Here is a 20,049-nt window from a genome sequence, read left to right as displayed (position 1 = left end):
CAGATTGAGAGAGCAACAACTGAGATTGTTAGATCCTATATAGATTGTTACATGGCACACTACTGTTCAAACTATAGGGTCAGAAAGAGTTTAATAAATAATTATTACTTTTATTTAGCAAGAATGCATTAAATTGATCAAAAGTGATTGTAAAGACTTGCAGAAAATGTAATTCACATAAATGCTGTTCTTTTGAACTTGATATTCATCAAAGAATCCTGAAAAAACATTAATAAGAAAAGGCAGCATACTAAAATGATTTCTGAAGGATCATGCGACACTAAAGACCGGAGTAGGGGCTGCTGATAATTTAGCTTTGTCATCACAGGAATAAATTACTTTTTAAAAGATTAAACTAGTTTTTATTTATTTTTATTTTTATTATTTTACATTCAAACAGTTAAAGATAGGACATTTACAGTTTCAGAAATGCTTCTGAAGGTTCCCAACACTGAAAAGTTTTTTTTTTAAATATTTATTGTTAATGTTATGAATCAGTATTAATCAATATTAATATTGTGATATATATTTAAAATATTTTTTCTAATGCTGTTGGTGCTACACACAGTTAGAAACAATGCTAGGTTCACTTTCATGATGCTATTATTAAATTGCCATTAATAATAAATGTTTTAAAATATAAATTAATATATTTGTTATATTTAATATATGCATATACAATACAATTTAATTTTCATGATATGACCCCTTTAAGTGAGATTATACTGTGTGTTTGCTACATGGTACCTGTTATCATCTTTGTCTCAGTTGACTTTAGATCACCGCACATGGATATAGATCTGGCTGTCTCTTTGTCTCTCCATCAAAATAAGGATTCCGTTTCAAACCAGGTTTAAAAGGCAGCACCACACGTATGCTAAAAATCTGTTTTTATCTCCGTCGTTTAAAAGAGGTCCAAGCTCCCTGGCTGGATGCAAGGCTTATCTTTTATGTTCTTCCCCCGTTGTCCCCCTTTTTCCTTCGCACTCTACCTCCCCTTTATATCTTTCTCTCTCTCTTCATGTTCTTACCTGCATGTCATGATGTGCCAGCTTTGTTTTAAACACAAAAAGAAAATAAGACTTCAAAAGGTTCACACAGGAAGAGAAAATTGCCTCCGAAAAGAAAAATAAAGAGAGGTATGTGTCACGTTTCCCAATAAAGACTGTCAGCTAGACAACTATCAAACTCTTTTCAGACCAGACAACAAAGCGGAGGGTTTGAGAGATTACAATGGAAGGTTAGCCTGACAAACACGCGCACCTACACACACGCAACACGTGACATGCTGCAATGCAACAGGAAAATGATAGGAAAAGGCAAATGGAGGAATGACAGACCCAGAACAACTTCCTGAATCACCCTAGTACTGCGTTCAGCCAGCAGGAGAGTTGAGCCAAGCTATTATGCAGAGGACACTATAAATTAATCAGAGGTTGAATTAAGTCGATGTGAACTAAAAGGCAAACATCTTAAAAGCCAAGTGGTATCTCTTTCACTTCCGTGAAGTCTCGTTTTAGTGTCTAGATTCTCTTTCGGCCTGTTGTTTGTGTAATTTTGAGTTACTTAAATATGGTTGTGGTGACGTGAAATTCAAAGGGTCTCCTGTAGACCTGCAATCCCATATGGTGAGATCTGTTTCCCGGAGTGCGCCTGCGGTCGGTGGTGTCGGCACTGATCCGTTTCGGATGTGCCAGCGGGAGCGGATGCGGTAGGATCATGTTGCTTGGGCAATAATTGTCTTTGATACTTCAGCGTATCAATGTCATTCGTAGAGGGGACGTTTGGGTATTATTAAAAACATTGTTGCGAGGTGTAGACAGGCAAAGTGGAAGTAAGTAGTAATTTGGCTGACTCGTTTATCCAAAGTAAGTTCAATTCAGTTCATATCAAGTTTATTTGTATAGCGCTTTTCATGATACAAATCATTGCATTGCAAAGCAGCTTTACAGAAAATTAAGTTTCTACAATATATCTAGTAGTAGCTTATCAGTGGTGATGATTAAAACGATGAGTGGGCCGGTGACGTTTTGCCTGACTCCAAAAGAGTTTATTAGGCCAGTAAACGCAAGTCCTAATGCATCATTTGTATTATCAACGTGAATGTTAAAATCTCCAACAATTAGCGCTTTATCAACAGTAACCAATAGGTCTGAGAGGAAATCTGCAAATTCTTTTAGGAAATCTGTATACGACCCTGGTGGTCTATACACAGTAGCCAGAGCAAGAGATAGGAGAAATCTTTTTTGCATATCTGACAGTGTAACATTAAGCATTAGTATTTCGAATGAGTTAAACCTGTATCGTGTTTTCTGAGTAACATTGAGAATATCACTATATATTGTTGCAACACCGCCACCACGACCAGTCTGACGGGGCTCATGCTTATAATAGTAGCTTGGTGGAGTAGACTCATTTAGACCAATATAATCATTTGGTTTTAGCCAGGTTTCAGTCAGGCAGAGTACATCAAAACGATTATCTGTGATCATTTCATTTACAATAACTGCTTTGGGTGCCAATGATCTAATGTTTAGGAGCCCAAACTTTAAAACATTTTTTGTTCATTTATTTAGCATTTTTCTGGTTTAATCATGTTCAGATTTTTTCTAGAGCCTGCATTAAATTTATATTTTGACCTCACTATTCGGGGAACAGAAACAGTCTTTATAGATTGGACAGCGCAAGTACTTCTATCATTTAAGCAGGTAGAACAAAAGCCATCATAGCAGTTATTTGAGAATTGGCTTACTAGTCATATGGAGCGTAGCATCCTGGAGATGTTGTCCGACAGGAATTCCGCTCCAACTCTGCTGGGGTGCATGCCATCAGCGTGAAAAAGCCTAGGATGCTCCCAGAAAAGATTCCAATTATTAACAAAGAGCAGTTTCTGTTCTTTACACCATGACAATAACCATTCATTTAAAGCAAAAAGTCTACTTAACCTTTCGTGTCCTCGTCGATACGTAGGAAGCGGTCCTGACATGATGATCGTCGTCGCGGGCGATGTGCTGCGCACCGTCTCGAGCTGTCCTGACCTGCACTCAAAAGTAGACACACATCTGCCATTAAAGCAAGTAACAGTGAGTAAAACAATGGTAATGTGTGTGAATAGAGTATTAGCAATGTAAGCGAGATTAGCGGGAACCACGCTGGTGATGCTAACGGGCTATAAGCTGATAGCGGACTCGGAAAATCACTTGTGAAATCAAAATAAAACTAGTTATAATAAGGCGCTCTGATTGTTTTTGTTGTAGAATACGATAGGGGATATAATCACGCATCATAGAAACGGAAATTATGGTGTATAAAATTTATTTTAAGATAAAAAATAGGTGATAAAGAATTAACTTGACGGAGCTCAAACTCAAAACACGCGGCAGCAACAAACAGGAAGTGATGTAATTCAGCTTCAACCAATCGAGCAAGTGCCTTGCTCAAAGACAGAATAGTGATATTCGATGTTTTGCTCTCAGATGGTAGCAGTATTTTTACTTTGTTACAGTATTTAAGTGCATTTGTAGTACTTTGTTAGAGAAGTTTTAGTTCTACATTTCAATGCATTTTATATTTTACTTTTTACTCTTAATACATTTTAGAACTAAAATGTTTTTAAATTGAAAATGCCTCATTCTATTGAGTTGATTCTTTTCAGTGAACCCATTGCTGATTCACAAATCACAGGCTTTAGTTAAATGGCTTAAGACACATTTCACTTTCATATTGTGCTATATATACACAGTGTATACTAATTCTGGGGAAAGATTTCTGTAAAAAAATAAGAAGCAGCACAACTGTTTTTAACAGTAATAAGAAATGTTTCTTGAGCACCAAATCTTAAGCAACACGCTATATATAGTAAGGGTGGGAATCTTTGGTCACCTCACGATCCGATCCGATTCCAGAACGATTCTTGATCTACCTTATTAATTCATTAGTTTACTGACTTGAGAATCTTAAAATCCTTACATTTACATATCCTTACATAAGTGATTAAGTACTTTTTAAAATAATTACAAATTGAAAAAAATAATTTAAACAGTTGTATGTTAAGAATTTTAAACTAATATAACTTCAAAACATACAAGCAAGTAGCAAATAATAAAGAGGAACATAAAAACCTATTACAAACAACAAACAAAGAGTGCTTTTAGTATTTAAGATTATCTGAATGTTTTCCATTCAAGAACTGTGAGTGATTTTTCTTCATCTTTACTGTTGTTTTTTACTGTGACGTCATAGACAGTGGGAGATCTATTAAGCTGCATTCACGCACAGATCTCTTTTGAAATATAAGAAGTAATGTGGTTTGCCCTGTCCGTTTAAGCCCTTACGACATAACTGGCTGTATGTAGCTACATTAATTTTGCATCATAAAATAATTTTGAGACGCAAGTGCATTAAACCACTTACACGGAGTCGCGCACAGCCGTGTGCGTGAGCAGTCTTCACAAACAAAGCGCGCGTCAGCATTTGAAATTGAAAGCAGCCTTCTGTTAGTGAGGTTCATATTTTAAATATATAAGGCCGCTGCATTCCAAACCACATAAATGATGACTTCGTAGAGCATTTGTAAGAAAAATACAGACGGGCGAGACCGCACACTTCAAGTGTAACATCAAACAAAGCGTGCATGTCTCAAGCAATGAAGCCCGCGAATGTCCTTGTAATTCCTTGTAATTCGCTTCAGCCTTTCCGAACTTTATGAAAGATTATTTTACAGAAGGTTCGAGTGGTGTATGTGTGTTGGAATTGGAAGCAAGCAGAATACGGGTGTTTCTAAAAGCAAATCTTCGGGAAGGAGGAGGCAGGAACCGGTGAACATTTGAATAAAACTTTAATAATAAAATAAACACAAAATAGCGTGACAGCCCCTCGCGGATGACTGGCACGCACAAACAGAACCAAAACACAAAATAAAATCCAGGCCCAGAAGGTTCGAGTGGTGTGTGTGAGGAATTGGAAGCAAGCAGAATACGGGTTGTAACAATGTTCGTAGTTCGGGAAGGAGGAGGCAGGAACCGGTGAACATTTGAATAAAACTTTAATAATAAAATAAACACAAAATAGCGTGACAGCCCCTCGCGGATGACTGGCACGCACAAACAGAACCAAAACACAAAATAAAATCCAGGCCTGGTCCTCTCTCGTCCAACACTGTCGTTACTCCTCCCTTTATCCTTCCGGAGCTCCTCCGTGGGACTCGAGACCGGTGAGTGGTGCAGGTGTCACGCATTAGCATTTACTCCACCGGCCTCGCTCCGTTCCCACGGCTCTCGGCCCCGCCCCTCTCGTCACATAGGTGTTTCTAAAGAAAACTCAGCGTCATTGCGCATCTGGTTAAAAACTAAGCTCAGAATCGCGATGCATCGATAGATCAATTTTTTCTCCCACCCCTAATATATAGTATTTCAACTTTGATTTATGCTTTCATTCAAGAACACCTCATTCACCAATGCTTGCTTTTAACTTTTTGATTACAAACCTTTTTATTTTCTTTATCTGTTGTGCCATTGTGGAAAGTGAGGAAAGGGACAGTAGAAAGGGGGAGAACTTCCAACTTCCAAAGGCACAGAACCAGACAATTATCAGCTTGGCAGGGGTCCGCTACAGCAATGACTAGAGGGTATGCCTTGTTCGATAAAGTTACAGCCACTCTCCTAGATGTCAAGAAACACTATCAGCAGTTAGGAGGTATAATAAGCACCTCTGTTCTCGAGTCCACACTCTTAGACACGTAAGAGAGAGTGAAGTCTGTATGTCTGCAATGTTGTGCCCACTCATCTTGCCTACGTTCTCAACCACTTAAAAGATCGAGGCAAATCCTCCATCACTGAAGTAAGAATGGATAGAGAAAAGAGATAAAAACAGACAAGGTCAGAACACTAAACCTGTTAAAACAGACATAGGATGATGGTTTATCCAGCATTTGCTCTCTCACGTTAGTTCAGCTCACACGGTCGAGATTGTGAGTCAGGGTTCTGAGAAGTGACACAACTTCTGTTCCTGTCATTGTCAACCTCTGCAGTGACTTCATGATGATTTCCAATACATATCCTTTCATTATCCACCGTATGTTTAACAAAAGAGCAGGTGATGTCATTTGTAACTTGAATGGTCGATGTCATTCACGTCTAGTTATTTTACCTGTATGAAAACAGCTGTTATGCTGCTTGATATTGCAAACTGGTATTTGCTATCTTATTAGTTTAATTCATTATCGTAATCATAAACACCCTGATTTGTAGTGCAAATAGTTTTGCGGTTTACTGCACGTAGTTATTTACCTATAGCATCGGAAGGCGAAGTCTTGCATTTTCAAAGAAAATAGCTTATTTCCGCATTAAAAAAGGTGGATAGTATGTTTGATTTTTAAAACATCTGATTGGTCTGTTGGCCAAACAGTGTCACAGATAGGCTTATGGTGTTATTCATAATCAAAGTGATAGTTTTGATCCATTTCAATAAACGTCATTGGGTTCCAAAATTGAAAGTCGTTTTGGACTCCAATAAAGTTCATTGCATGGGCAAAAATGTTTCTTTTTTATTTTCTCTCAAAAGAAAAGAACATCTCACAGGTAAAATGACATGAGGGTGAGTAAATAATGACAAAAGTTTAATTTTTGGGTGAACTGTTCTTTCAAGTCACTAGATTATCAAAAAATAAACATTGCTACATGGTTATGTAATATATAATTGATTTTGGGGTTTAATTTCCTGCTATATCATGACTGTTATCACAATTTTTATATTACACACAACGTGATATTAGATTTTGGCGATACCACCCGCACTTTCTTAATAAATACCTGCTTCAGGTCAAAATATCTCAGTTGGTTAGGTCAGGAATAGCATTTGGCCTTTCCAAATGCTAAATTTGTTCTTCAAGCAGTGTGTATTTAGGATGTGGCATGGCCCATATTCTGTTCAGATGAGACAAGTAAAAGTACAGCAAAAAGATGGTAAATACTACAGCTTCCTAGGGAGCTATTCTAAACTTAGATGCACACACACTCAGCCGTTCCTCCAGAAGCTGACAATGGGCTCATGAGGCCTGGCACTATAAATTCTGTCAAAGCCAGAAAAATACAGGTACAAGTTTGGAGGGGGGAAGTCTTGTTGAAAAAGATTCTGTAAAACTCCAAACTCCCAAGCGCGGGGGTAGAATGAGAGAGCGAGTGTGTTTCAGATCTCGACGAGATCCAGCAGGACTGTCGCAGTGCATGAACACACACACACTCGCATGCACACTTTAAAGGACACACACACACACATAGGCTCGGCTAGCATCGACGCTCACGTTGCTTGGCAGGGGGTGTGTCCTGGAGGGTGTGTGGGCAGGAGCACATCTGTGACTGGCATTTGATGGACATCTGCGGTGTGTGTGCATGTCAGTGGCATGGATTGATGGTACATGGATGCCAGGACACAGACTGCGAGAGAAGAATTAGCACGAAGAGGAGACGGGATCCCGCTGTCACCCTCTCGTCAAACACATGCTGGGCGTTGCTGCTAACTTGAGAGCGCATGAGAGAGAGAGAGGAAAGGATGTTTTTGGCAAAGCCAGAGTAGCCATTTTCTTAAAAGCAGTCTCATGCTATAATTTTGACATATTATTGTTTTTATAACAATATCATTTTGAGAATAAACCACTTGTTGAGGCTGAAAAAGCATGATCATTTTCTGAGCGAGTTCGATCATAACCATTGTGGTACCTTCACAATAGGTTTCCCACATTAAAAAAATAGCCTTATACAATTATCTAATAGCTGCTATTTTTTCCAGAATACATTGTAATTTGCATACTACTTTGTACTGAAAGAATGAACCACTTCCTCTAGTATGATAAAGACCGCAAGGGGGTGCTAGGGAGTCCGTAAATTGTGAGAATGTTTTTTCAAATGTTATATTGAATTTAGATGCTGCCATGTTGAGCTCAATAGAGGAGGGATGTCAAGTACAGTAGTAAGATGCTCTGATTATGTTGTGTTTTCAGACACAAACACGTGCAGTAGGAGTGTGGTTTTATGTTGAATTTTAAATGAAAGGACAGAGTGCAGTTTTTTTTTACATGGTCCTTTTTCATGGAGTTAAGAGATATTTGACACAGACGTGTGGTTTGAAGGAACATTCTGTGCATGTACAAAACATATTTTATGTACAAATAAGTAGCTTTCTTTCTATTGCAGTGGTGTTTACTGAGAATCAGAAACATTGCAAGGCTAAAGTTGTTGTCTTTCCGTTAATTGTTTCACTGCAAAAAAATTTCCATTCATTTTTTTCATCAGTCTTAATTTCCAGTAAAATTATATTTATAAATATAAAATATATATTTTCTTAAAGCAAAATTGTATTGCATTAAGACTGAAATAAAAAAAAAAATTTCACCCCATTGGTAGTTTTTCTTGTTCTGCCAAAAATTCAACCCCCCCCCCCCCATTTTTATTTTAATTTTATCTATCTATCTATCTATCTATAATTTTTGCATATATGTTTTCATTCCTTTTGAAAAATATAAACTACTTTTCAAAAGTTTGGGAATGGTTAGATTTTTTTTTAAATTCACTGTTTTGATTGTATTTCCTATTTATAACTGTTTTCTATTCTCATGTATTTTAAAATACATACCTGTGATAGCAAAGTAGAATTTTCAGCATCATTACTCCAGTCTTCAGTGCTGCATGATCTTACAGAAATCATGCTAATATGCTGATTTGCTGCTCAAGACGTTTTGTTTTGTCAAACAATAGTTGCATGATATTTTTGTGGAAACTGATACATTCTTCAAGATTTATTATGAATAAAAAGTAAAAAAAAAAAGAAAAAAGTAATTTATTTAAAATAGAAATCTTTGTAATGCATTTTTTTCATTTCAGACCAATAACTCAAAGGGCGGTTTCCTCAGTACTGCTGTGATGATGTAACTGTTATAGTTTCCTCTGAACATGAGCAGCAAAGAGGTGTTGTGAGGTATTTACAGAGGAGGTGAACGTGCTGTTATCTGTCAACAGCATATTGGACAGATGTGTGTGTGTGTGTGTGTGTCAGAGTGAGCAAACCACCTGTCTCCTTAACGAGCCCTGTGTTACAGCTGAGAGAAGCCCTCCTCCGCTCTCATGCAAATTCTCATGAGTTAGTTTGCTTGTGTGTTATGATATTCAAAAAGGTCAACGCTTTGGATGACATTCATTCTTCCCCTGTGTGTGGCCACGTCTCTTCACTTCAGCCCTCCTCCTGCTTTTTTCGCTCTTGTCTCTCTGTCCAACACCTATTTTTTTAGATTCCTTCACAACTTTTTTACTAAAAGTTTGGAAACGTACGTTCCCACACAAAAACTCAACAAAAGGGGTGGTTTTTTTTTTCAGAGGAGGTGATAAAAAAGGGAAATATTGGAAATGTGAGATTAAACAGTATATGAATCACTAATTTTTCTTAGGTGACACTGTCTAACAGCAACATCAGCAAATAACGTTCCCTTGGGCTCATTCCTGCACCTCATTTGCAGTTCTCCTTGACCACAGGACTGTGTGTGGTGCAGTACTGAACTCTCCACCAACTTTCTCCTCCTCTCCTCCAGGTTCATCCATCCTCTCTGATTATTTCTTCCCTTCGCACTCCAGTTTATCCTCAGATGGGAGTCATCCACTCAGCAACAATGATTCCCTAATTGGTGTTAAAGTCCCCTGTAACTACTTTTTGCATAATAGAATGCATAATTATGGCTGTGCACTTCGTCTGAGGGCTAATCGTCCTGCTCTGAGCTGAGCTCTCCACCTTTCCTTGTTAGTGCCATCATTACCGCTGCTCTCTTTAAAATGCCGTTGTGTTTTCTCATGGACTAATCCTTGTTATAAAGTTGCAGAACAAACAGTTTGTTGGCCAGAAGGAGAGATGATGTTCAGCCATTTAGCAGTTTAGTACATTTTATTAAGTGAGCACTTGATAGGTAAAACTAAAGGTTCAGTTTGTTAGCATTATGAAATACATTAAGTCATGAGCAATATTCTTGCAAAATGTATTCATATTAGTGCTGTCAAACGATTAATCGCGATTAGTCGCATCCAAAATAAACGATTTCGTTTGCATAATATATGTGTGTGTTCTGTGTATATTTATTAGGTATATATAATTACACACACATACAGTATATATTTTGAAAATATTTGTTTACTATCTATATTTATAAATAAATATAGTATTAATATATATAATATATTAATATATAAAAATATGCACATGCATGTGTGTGTTTGTGTGTGTATATACATATATATAGACTGGTCCATCTCCATGTTTGACCACGGGGATGGTGTTCTTCTGCTCATAAACATTGCCTTTCTTGGACCAGGCATAACAAAACGTGTGCGTGTGTGTGTGTGTGTGTATATATACATATATATACATAATAAATATACACAGTACACATACATATATTGTAAACAAAAATAACTTTTATTTTGGATACGATTTGACAGCACTAATTAATATCTAAATGAATATATATATATATATATATATATATATATATATATATATATATATATATATATATATAAACAAAACACATATTTGAAGTCTAAAGAAGTATATTCTCACCTAAAAAAAACCTCTTAAAACTACATTCTGTGACACAAAAGCAGTATTATGTTTAAAATTCTAGTGGATTTGTATATATATATATATACACAGTGTGTCTGTGTTTGTTTACAGATTACAGATATGCAATTTAAAATTAAAATAATATAATAAATAAAAACAACAAAAATTATAATTAATAATTTGACCACTGTTGCAACTGGTAACAGATGTCATGCACTATAATAATAATAATAATAACATAAATGTTTTGTTTCATACATACATGAACTGCACATATTAAGTAGAAAAAAAACATTAGCGGTTTTTAATTAGTTTGTTTTATTATAACTACCAGCCTTTAGATAGGCGGTTGAGGCACGTTTCTCTGAACAGAAAAGAAGGGCTGAGTTTCAGTCATTTCTCAGTGAGCTGCCATTAGTTAGGACACACAAAGTGTTTTAGATCATCCACAGCATGGAGTTTGCACCATGCCTGAAATTAAAGATTTATATTTACACAACTAAGCTGGCATATTGTAATATTACTGCTAATGGGAGTTCCCTACAGAGATCTTTGATTGGGACAGACATGCACACACACTCACTCTGTTACATACAATTAAAAAGTAGAAGAATCACATGCACAACCAAACACAGTGAAAGGGCCTTTGGGTCTATCTGAATAGGGATCACCTGGTGGTTTGGAGATGAGAAATGGGAGTGTGGGTGGGAAGTTAATTTGATGGAAATTTATTTTCATTTACTGGAGGAAATGTGTTTCATGTGTACTTTTCCTATTTCATGCTCAAAGTGTTTTATACTGAGTTTTTTCTTCACATGACTGGCAAAAAGGTTAATATGGTTAATTTTCCTTTTTCAGCAAATATTAATTTAGCGTTGCAGTAGTTCACAAATGAAACGGACATACAAGAATACGCTGTTGGGGGGAAACATTAGATTTCTCAAGCAGAATTAAAAGCAAGCCTCAGTCTATGGGTGTCTGTCCACAGGGAGCTGACCCTGAATTCAAATTGCTAATTATTTTTTGCATTTTCACAGTATGTACACTACCATTTAAAAGTTTGGGGTCAGTTAAGGATGCATTAAATTTAACCAAAAAACAAAACAAAACAAAACAAAGTGACTGTAAAGACTTTCACATTTTCATAAGAAATTTGTATTTATAATAAATGCTGTTATTATGAGCCTTTTTATTAATTATAATATCATAATAATAATAATCCTGAAAAAATTGTAATATCACAGTTTCCACAAAAATATTAAGCAGCAACTGTGGTCAACATTGATGATAAAAAATGTTTCTTGAGCACCAGTTTAGCACATTAGAATTATTTCCGAAGGATCATGTAACACTGAAGACTGGAGTAATGACTGCTGAGAATTCAGCTTTGACATCACAGGAATGAAATATATTAAAATGGAAAACAGTTACATTACATTGGAATAATATTTCACAATATTGCGGTTTTTACTATATTTTTTACTTTAAATAAATTCAGCATAAAAAAAAAGCCTGTATTTTAGTTTCAGTTCCATTTCATTTGGAAAATATTATTAATAGCATTAAGCTTTGGTGCTCAGGTGGAGTTTGCACGTTTGCATCCAATTCCATACCTCTCCAATCATTTCTGATCTCCTCTCTACTTAGTCTTTTAATAAAATGCTGCATGTCTTTACGAAGACAGCTTCTTTGTACAGCTTTTAATCGCCATCTGTATGGCAACATCACTGTAATGGGCAGTATGTGAGGTGCATCTTTTTTTGGAAGCTTGTCTCTGATTGGTTGGAATAGCCTCTATTCAGGAGAGAGTTGTGAATGAGCATGACACTGTGAGTTTGTCAGAGCATAGAAGATGGCCATGCATAATTTAGGAGTGTAATGAATTCAGGATGTCTGTGTGCGCTTGTGTCAAAATGATCATGCTCTTAAGACGATGTAGAGCTCTCTAAATACTCCTGCTTTCCCCACTGGGAGGAACAGAAATGAACCAATGACAACAGTCTCTGTGTGTGTAAAGAGAGTGAAAGAAAGTGAGAAGAAACATTGGATGGGGTATAGTTGTACTGTTATAAAAAAAATATAAAAGGAGAAAAAAATATATATCTTTGACATCCTCTTTCTCTCTCTCCCTGAAGGATGAGTGATAAAGACCAGGCATCTCAGACCGGCTCCTGTGGCATTTGGAACTGTCACAGCCAGCCAATAAGAATCCTTTGGAATAGGGGGTTGCCACAGGGACCGTGAGGGTTGCCAAGGCACCTCTCAGAGCTCCTGTCCTGCTCCTGTCACTCAAACACTGGTCCAGACAGGGGTTTGAGGCTCAGGGACACTTTTACGCTGGGCTGCTCCTGTCATGCTCTCTCGGAGCCTGTCCCCATGTTGGCGCTGGGCAGCTGATGGCCCCGGATATGTAGCTCTGTGCTTTAAATCCATAAGTATCAGCATCATCAGATCAACACAACAGCTCTGTGCCAAAACCTAGTGACCAACTTGCTGCCCACTGCCTACATAGCCAGTGTCCTAACCATCAAGTGACTGATTTGGAGCGGTCTGTCATAGAGCTGGGTATCAATGAAGATTGAGTTTGATTCACAAGCTTTGGCCTTGATTCTGAATCATTTAGCTTTATTTTGCATTTTGATGAAGTATAAAGCAATTCTCTCTCTGCCAATGCTGTAAATAATACAGTGCAGACTGTTATTCAGTCTGTTAACTCATCTTTTAGAAGAGTTCATTAAAAGAAACAGCTCATAAGTGTAAGTTGTTTAAGGAATTATGTCTGTCTTTGAATCACTAAAAAGACAGAAGAGTAATTTTCTTATGAATGGGAATATGCTGGCTTCACTCTGCTTTATTGCTGCATGTTGTGATAGGGAAAAAATACAGAAATCTTTACCAGATGATTTGAATATCTGTATTTGGAAAGAATTAATCATTCTAGATCGATCGGGGCGATTTTGTGAGGGAGTGCATCTGCGTAGAATAAAAATAATTTGAAAAGTAGATGTAAAAAGTAGTTTAAAAAATTACTTTTTTTAAATAGAGAAACATGCTTTTAGGGCTGAATAATTTGGGGAAAACGTTGGGTGTTAAAAAAAACCTTCATTAGCCCTTCAATTTTCATAGACCACATTTACACCATTTTTTTTTTGGACCCATTGAATAGGACTATAAAATGATAATAATAATAATTGTAATTCCTATTAAATGAGAGTATAAGAAATAATCAATTTTGAAATGCACTGAACTTTTTTTTTAAATCAATAACTTTCAGTGTTGGAAGAAATTAAATGCTTTGTAATAGATTTATTCACCAAGCTTATTTCAGTGCATTATGAGATTGCCATTTTTTGTAAATATTCAATGCTTCATTCCATTTTTGCCTTAGAAGGCATCATAATAAGTAGGTTGCCTTTTTGGAAACAGTCGTGCAAGACCTCCCACAAACCAGCACAAACGAAGCACAAACAAACTAACTTATTTGGGGTCAATTTTGGAGCAGTGGGGGGCTGAGTGACCTCAGAAAATGAGCAATAAATATTATTTTAATATCTTAAAAACCGAAGCAGCACAAACAAATTTTTTTAGGGCACAAAACAGCACAAACGAAGCACAAACAAACAAGAAAATTTTTCGTGAATTTGGAGCATGTGGGGGGCTGAGTGACGTCATCGCCTATAATTCAATGTCTAATATTTTAAAAACCGAAGCAGCACAAACAAAAATATTAACTGCACAAACCAGCACAAACGAAGCACAAACGATTGAGCCTGTTTTGGGTGAATTTGGAGCGTATGGGGGGGCTGAGTGACGTCATCGCCTATAATTCAATGTCTAATATTTAAAAAACCGAAGCAGCACAAACGAAACTTTTACCTGCACAAACCAGCACAAACGAAGCACAAACAAACGAGACTATTTGGGGTGAATTTGGAGTATGTTGGGGGGCTGAGTGAACTCAGAGTGACCTATAAATATTCTTTTAATATCTAAAAAACCAAAGCAGCACAAACCAGCACAAATGAAGCACAAACGATTGAGACTATTTTGCCGACATTTTGCGTTGGGTGGGGGGCCAACTTCACGGAGGTTCAAGCAAGCACTTGTGTTCGTCAGAAATGCCACCTCTGTAGGCAGCTGACTAGGTTTTGGAACAGAGCAAATGAAGGTGCAAATGCAGCCACATCACATCAACATCGACAGATATTATGCAGAAAAACTCAGATGCTTAGTATGTGTGATTTAATGTTTGATTGTGTCCCACTGTTTGCTATGTTTATGCAGTACATCCTCAGTGTCAGTGCACTATACTCAAACATGCAATGACATGGCTGTTTGTTTTTGCCACGAAGGTTGCGTCGCCCTTTACGCCACGATCTGCAAACTCATCTCCAACCAACACATTGCCAGACAAACCCTGCTAATCCACCTGTGTAATCCACCATGTGTGTTTGTTCGTGTGTGAATGTTTAGTCTCGGCATAGGGGATTGATTTAGAAGGGTAAACTCCCTGATCTGAGTCCCCAGTTAATTAAATGTCAATTGGATTGGCCTGCAGACCTGAATACTTCCTGTGCGGTGTCCACTCTTACTCACACACAAATACATGACCTTTCTTGCTGTTTTGCTCACATTGTGGTCTTGAGAACCAAAATATCAATTGGCAGCACCACCATATTTATGCGTGTGTGTGTGTGTTTTCTGGTAAATAATGCAGTGATGGTCGGTTTCTGTTCTTTAGTAATGCAGCTTTACTATGGCTGTGATTATAATGATAATATGACTCTGGCAGAACATACCATGTGACTTCTATATTAGAAGCCATGTGATCACTGGCCTGAGATATATTACATTAACATTTATTCATTTGGCAGACACCCCCTGGAGCATCCTGGTGCATTGTTCAAGGACAAATGGTGGATGATTCACCAGTTTTTGGAGTTTGAACCTACAACCTTTTAGTTAACAACTCTGATCTTCCCTAACATGATGATAGGAGCATTTAGAATCTGATTTTATTAATTACATAACTTTATACATATGCTAATGCTTGTTTAAGCATGCTCGAAAAGCTAAAAACAATTATTTAGTTCTTACACAATAGCTGAGTAGTTACGTAAGAGTAGAGCAGCAGCTGTGTTGTGTGACTATGGAAGCAGGCTGTTTTACCCAGATGTTCCTGTTCTCAAAAGATCCTAAAACAAGAGGTTTAAAAACAGAAAAAAATATGCTTCCTTTGAGTAAAGTTGTTTGTTTATGGAATGTTTGGAAATGACTCTGATTCCAGGTTTTCAGAATTTAAAAAGTTGATTCCAAATAAATGTTTTTGATTTCTTGAAGGGGTCATATGATGTGATTTCAATTTTTCCTTTCTCTTTGGAGTGTCACAAGCTCTTGGTGCATAAAGAAGATCTGTAAAGTTGCAAAGACTAAAATCTCAAATCCAAAGAGATATTCTTTATAAAAGTTAAGACTCGTCCACGCCCTCCTAAAACGGCTAGTTTAAACACACCCCCACATATCTACCTCACTGTGTGGGAAGATTTGCATAACAACGCCCAAACACGCAAAGAAAGAAGGCGTAACTTTTATTCTCGCTGTAGTATTGAAAGCGAAACTACTTTGTTTGGCCTTCCAAAAGAGGACGATATTTGCTTCCTCATGCCTGGAGCTGATCCGTGCTGGTCGCTGAGGGAATACATCAACTTCACGCTGTGGATCGCCGGATCGGCTTTCACCGTGGACGAAGCGGAGTCCAGCCCGGTGTCGGCATATATACATGCCGTTCTCAAGGCCGCCGGCCTCCACTCACTCAAGCCTGCCGTGTGTGATGCATTTTATGGAACACTGTTTCCTGAATCTGCAGAGTAGCATACAATGGGTCTGTGCTCAAAGGCTGTTCTATAAAGTTAGGCAGTTCCAACTTTGCAAGGACAGTCTGGCGTTTTTGACTCACAGCCTGTAAGTACATTTTTTATATTTAAAGAATTTGCCACTGATGATTCAAACGTGAGTAGCGTTTGTTGTTTGTCGTTTCTCCGATCACAAATGCAGACATGGTTTTATGTTTACGCAGCGCGATACGCAACGCAACGCATAAAACAAAGTCATTATAATCAGTAATTATGTCCCCACTGGATGCAACAAATGCCTCGTTTGTAATGGGTTTTATTGGTTTTGTCTAGTCGCTCCGGTTGGGAGACGGCATCACAGTGTGTTAAGGGGTGTAACATTTCCGTCACACGCTTGAGGTATTCGGCCAATCACAACGCACTGGATAGCTGGCCAATCACAGCACACCTCGCTTTTCAGAACTATGAGCTTTGTAAAAATCGACGCGTTTCAGAAAGGTCGGGGCATAGAGGAGAAACAATAATGTACATTATGTGGAAAATAATGTGTTTTTCTCCACTGGATGCAACAAATGCCTCGTTTGTAATGTGTTTTATTGTTTTTGTCTAGTCGCTCCGGTTGGGAGACGGCATCACAGTGCGTTAAGGGGTGTAACATTTCCGTCACACGCTTGAGGTATTCGGCCAATCACAACGCACTGGATAGCTGGCCAATCACAGCACACCTCGCTTTTCAGAACTATGAGCTTTGTAAAAATCGACGCATTTCAGAAAGGTCGGGGCATAGAGGAGAAACAATAGTGTACAGTATGTGGAAAATAATGTGTTTTTTATAACCTTATACCGCATAAATACATTTCATTACAACAAATACACATAATGTTCTTTTTTAGCAACGTCATATGATCCCTTTAAGAAAAATAGGAGGCAATGTGAGATGTTTTTAAAGGAAGAGTTCACACTAAACATTTTAATGTACTCACCCTCAGGCCATCCAAAATGTAGATAAGTCTGTTTCTTTATCGGAACAGATTTGGGGAAATTTAGCATTCCATCACTTGCTCACCAATGGATCCTCTGCAGTGAATGGGTGCCATCAGAATGAGAGTTCAAACAGCTGATAAAAACATCACAATAATCCACACCACTCCAGTCCATCGATTGATGTTTTGTGAAAAGCTGTGTGTTTGTAAGAAACAAATCCATCATTATGGCTAAAATAAGAGTCCTCTATCTGTAACATTGCTTTCTCCAGTGAAAAAATCATGTAGTCTGAATCAGGATAGAAATATGCGCATCTCAAACAGTTCTAAACAAATGTGTTGGTGGATTTTGATGTGAGAGGACAACAGGGGATGGTCTTTTTTTGCTGGAGGAAGTGTTCTTATGGATTATGGAATCATAGTTTTCCAGAAGTAATTGTTTGAAGTAAAATGCCTTAATTCGTAATTCGCAAATAAAGACATTAATTGTTGGACTGGAGTTGTGTGGATTACTTGTGGATTATTGTGATGTTTTTATCAGCTGTTTGGACTCTTATTCACCCATTGACTGTAGAGGACCCATTAGTGCGCAAGTGATTCAATGCAACATTTCTCCAAATCCGTTCAGATGAAAAAAAAAAAACTATTCTAAGTCTTGGCTGGCCTGAGGGTGAGTAAATATTCATCATGTTTATCTCATTTTTGGGCGAACTATTCCATTCAACAATGTAAAAGTCTTATCTACAGTATTATGATTGATATTATGAATCAAAATTGATGATCTTTTGAGTGTATGATTCATTGACTTAAAATATCCCACACTTAGGTGGGCGCCTCCTGCTGTTGTAATGATGTAACCTGCAGTAAGAGTAACTAAATAAATTAGTAAATGAGTCTTGTTGAGCAGAATCAAATGATTTGAGTCCCTGGAATTAATCAGAATCCTAACAGCTAGCTAATAAGTCTCTTCTGGGATGTGTGGTAGTTTGATAATCAAGATAATCTCTTAGTCATTTCACACTGAACATTTGAAGTTGACTCTCGATCCCCAGTGTCTCGAGAAGCATGGAATCAATTCTTTGTTGGAATAAAGAACTCTTGCTGCTCAATGGCTAATCCATATATATTGTAGTGAATGAGTAGTTGCATTTATATATTTCTCAAGGTTATTTTACGATAAGAATGTGACACTGAACCATTATAAGCTTGTAACCGACATACGGCTTTTTCCCACTCACGTTTTTGGGGAAAATGGCAGTTGCTTCGATGTTTCTGAATGAACTTCTTAGGAAAATTTCTACAGTTTTGTATGTGGTAATGTATTTCGATTGTGTACAGAGTGATGGGTTCCTCTGTCTGCTACATCAGAGGAATAATAACAGAAGTAGCCCTACTGGATTAATTTTTTGTGCTGATTTTGTTTTGTTAGTTTTGCTATTTACAGCCTCTTTTAGTCAGTTGTGTACATGTGCCAGAATTGAATTGTTTTCCTTTCAACAAGCTGTTTGTTTTTTTGCTTGGAAGGAAGACAATTTATTGTTCTATTCCTCCTTTAATTCATGGCTACAGAAGTGTCATTAATTATGTGGAGAACAGAGCAGAGTTATACGTTTACTTCTAATGAATCTCTGTCTCAGGGCATTGAAGGTCATGTTCTTTTACCACAGCAACCTGTTTACATCACCTGCTTTCTGCTCACAAATATGAGGCGGCTAGGCAACTTAAATCTGATTCAGGAACCGAGGATGTCTCTGCGTAAGAAAAAGACAGATATACTGTACTTTGTAATGTTCTTTGTTGTTCAGGTATAATGTCAAGTCACTTACATTTTAGACACAACATGGCCAACTGTTTTGTCTACTTTTGCTCCACCAATGGCAATAGTACTGAAGTATGTCTCATCACCACACCAAGCTGTACATGTATTTTATTTTATTTAACTTTAAGTTTATTTGCTACTCTACATAGGTTGTTTTAGCACAGCTTATAAACTAAAGTCTGAAGAAGCCAAACTCAGAAAAAAGAGAACTGATCTTTTTAGAAAAAAATCATACAGTAATCATGAATCAAGATTTTTCTCTTGTTTGCATTTTGATTTGAAAATCCTTACAGTCCTTAGCCAAAGCACTGACAACAGACTCTGAAGAAATAGTAATGCCAGACCTTGAAAATAAAGTGAGAGGGCAACTGAGGAAAGCTGGCAGTGTTGTATAAGTTAGGAAATCTCACCTCTGATGTTTCCAAGGCCAATGAAAGGCAGATATAGTGGTTTGTGTGTGTGTGCGTGTGTGTGTGTGTGTGTTAATAAAGTCTGTAGTGTCTTGCCAAGGTGAGGAATAGCTGAGTCAGCAGACAAGTCCAGAGGACAGAGGTTTATCAATAAAAGATGCACATATTCTCACCCACATATTACTACTGTATAAAGCTACTTGTATACTTTCTAAAGTACATAAATGTACACAAGTATTGTTTAATGTGCATTAGCTAACTCATGTATTAACCATTTTATTCCACAGAGCTGTACTAACACTTAAAACTCTTTGAAAAAGTGTGATATACACCCCCATGTGGTTGCTTTTCTTAATTTGAATGTTGAATTAACACTAAATATTAAT

The 20,049-nt window shown here is 37.3% G+C and overlaps 1 protein-coding gene across 1 annotated transcript in view; it reads left to right on the top strand.

Annotated features, from left to right (window-relative positions):
• Nucleotides 1-5,615: 5,615 nt before the first annotated feature.
• The window catches only part of LOC107548916 (transmembrane protein 132C-like), a 144,442-nt gene continuing 130,008 nt past the window's right edge, over nucleotides 5,616-20,049 (top strand). Inside the window, exon 1 of the mRNA XM_016229790.1 lies at nucleotides 5,616-5,737. Coding sequence (XP_016085276.1) covers nucleotides 5,616-5,737 — 122 coding nt within the window. The remainder of the gene's footprint in view (nucleotides 5,738-20,049) is intronic.

The sequence above is a fragment of the Sinocyclocheilus grahami genome, unplaced genomic scaffold, assembly GCF_001515645.1.
Source record: "Sinocyclocheilus grahami isolate Dianchi unplaced genomic scaffold, SAMN03320097.WGS_v1.1 scaffold358.1, whole genome shotgun sequence".
Classification (NCBI taxonomy): Eukaryota; Metazoa; Chordata; class Actinopteri; order Cypriniformes; family Cyprinidae; genus Sinocyclocheilus; species Sinocyclocheilus grahami.
Note: the sequence above shows the minus strand (reverse complement) of the source record. Positions and strands in the feature narration are given on the sequence as shown.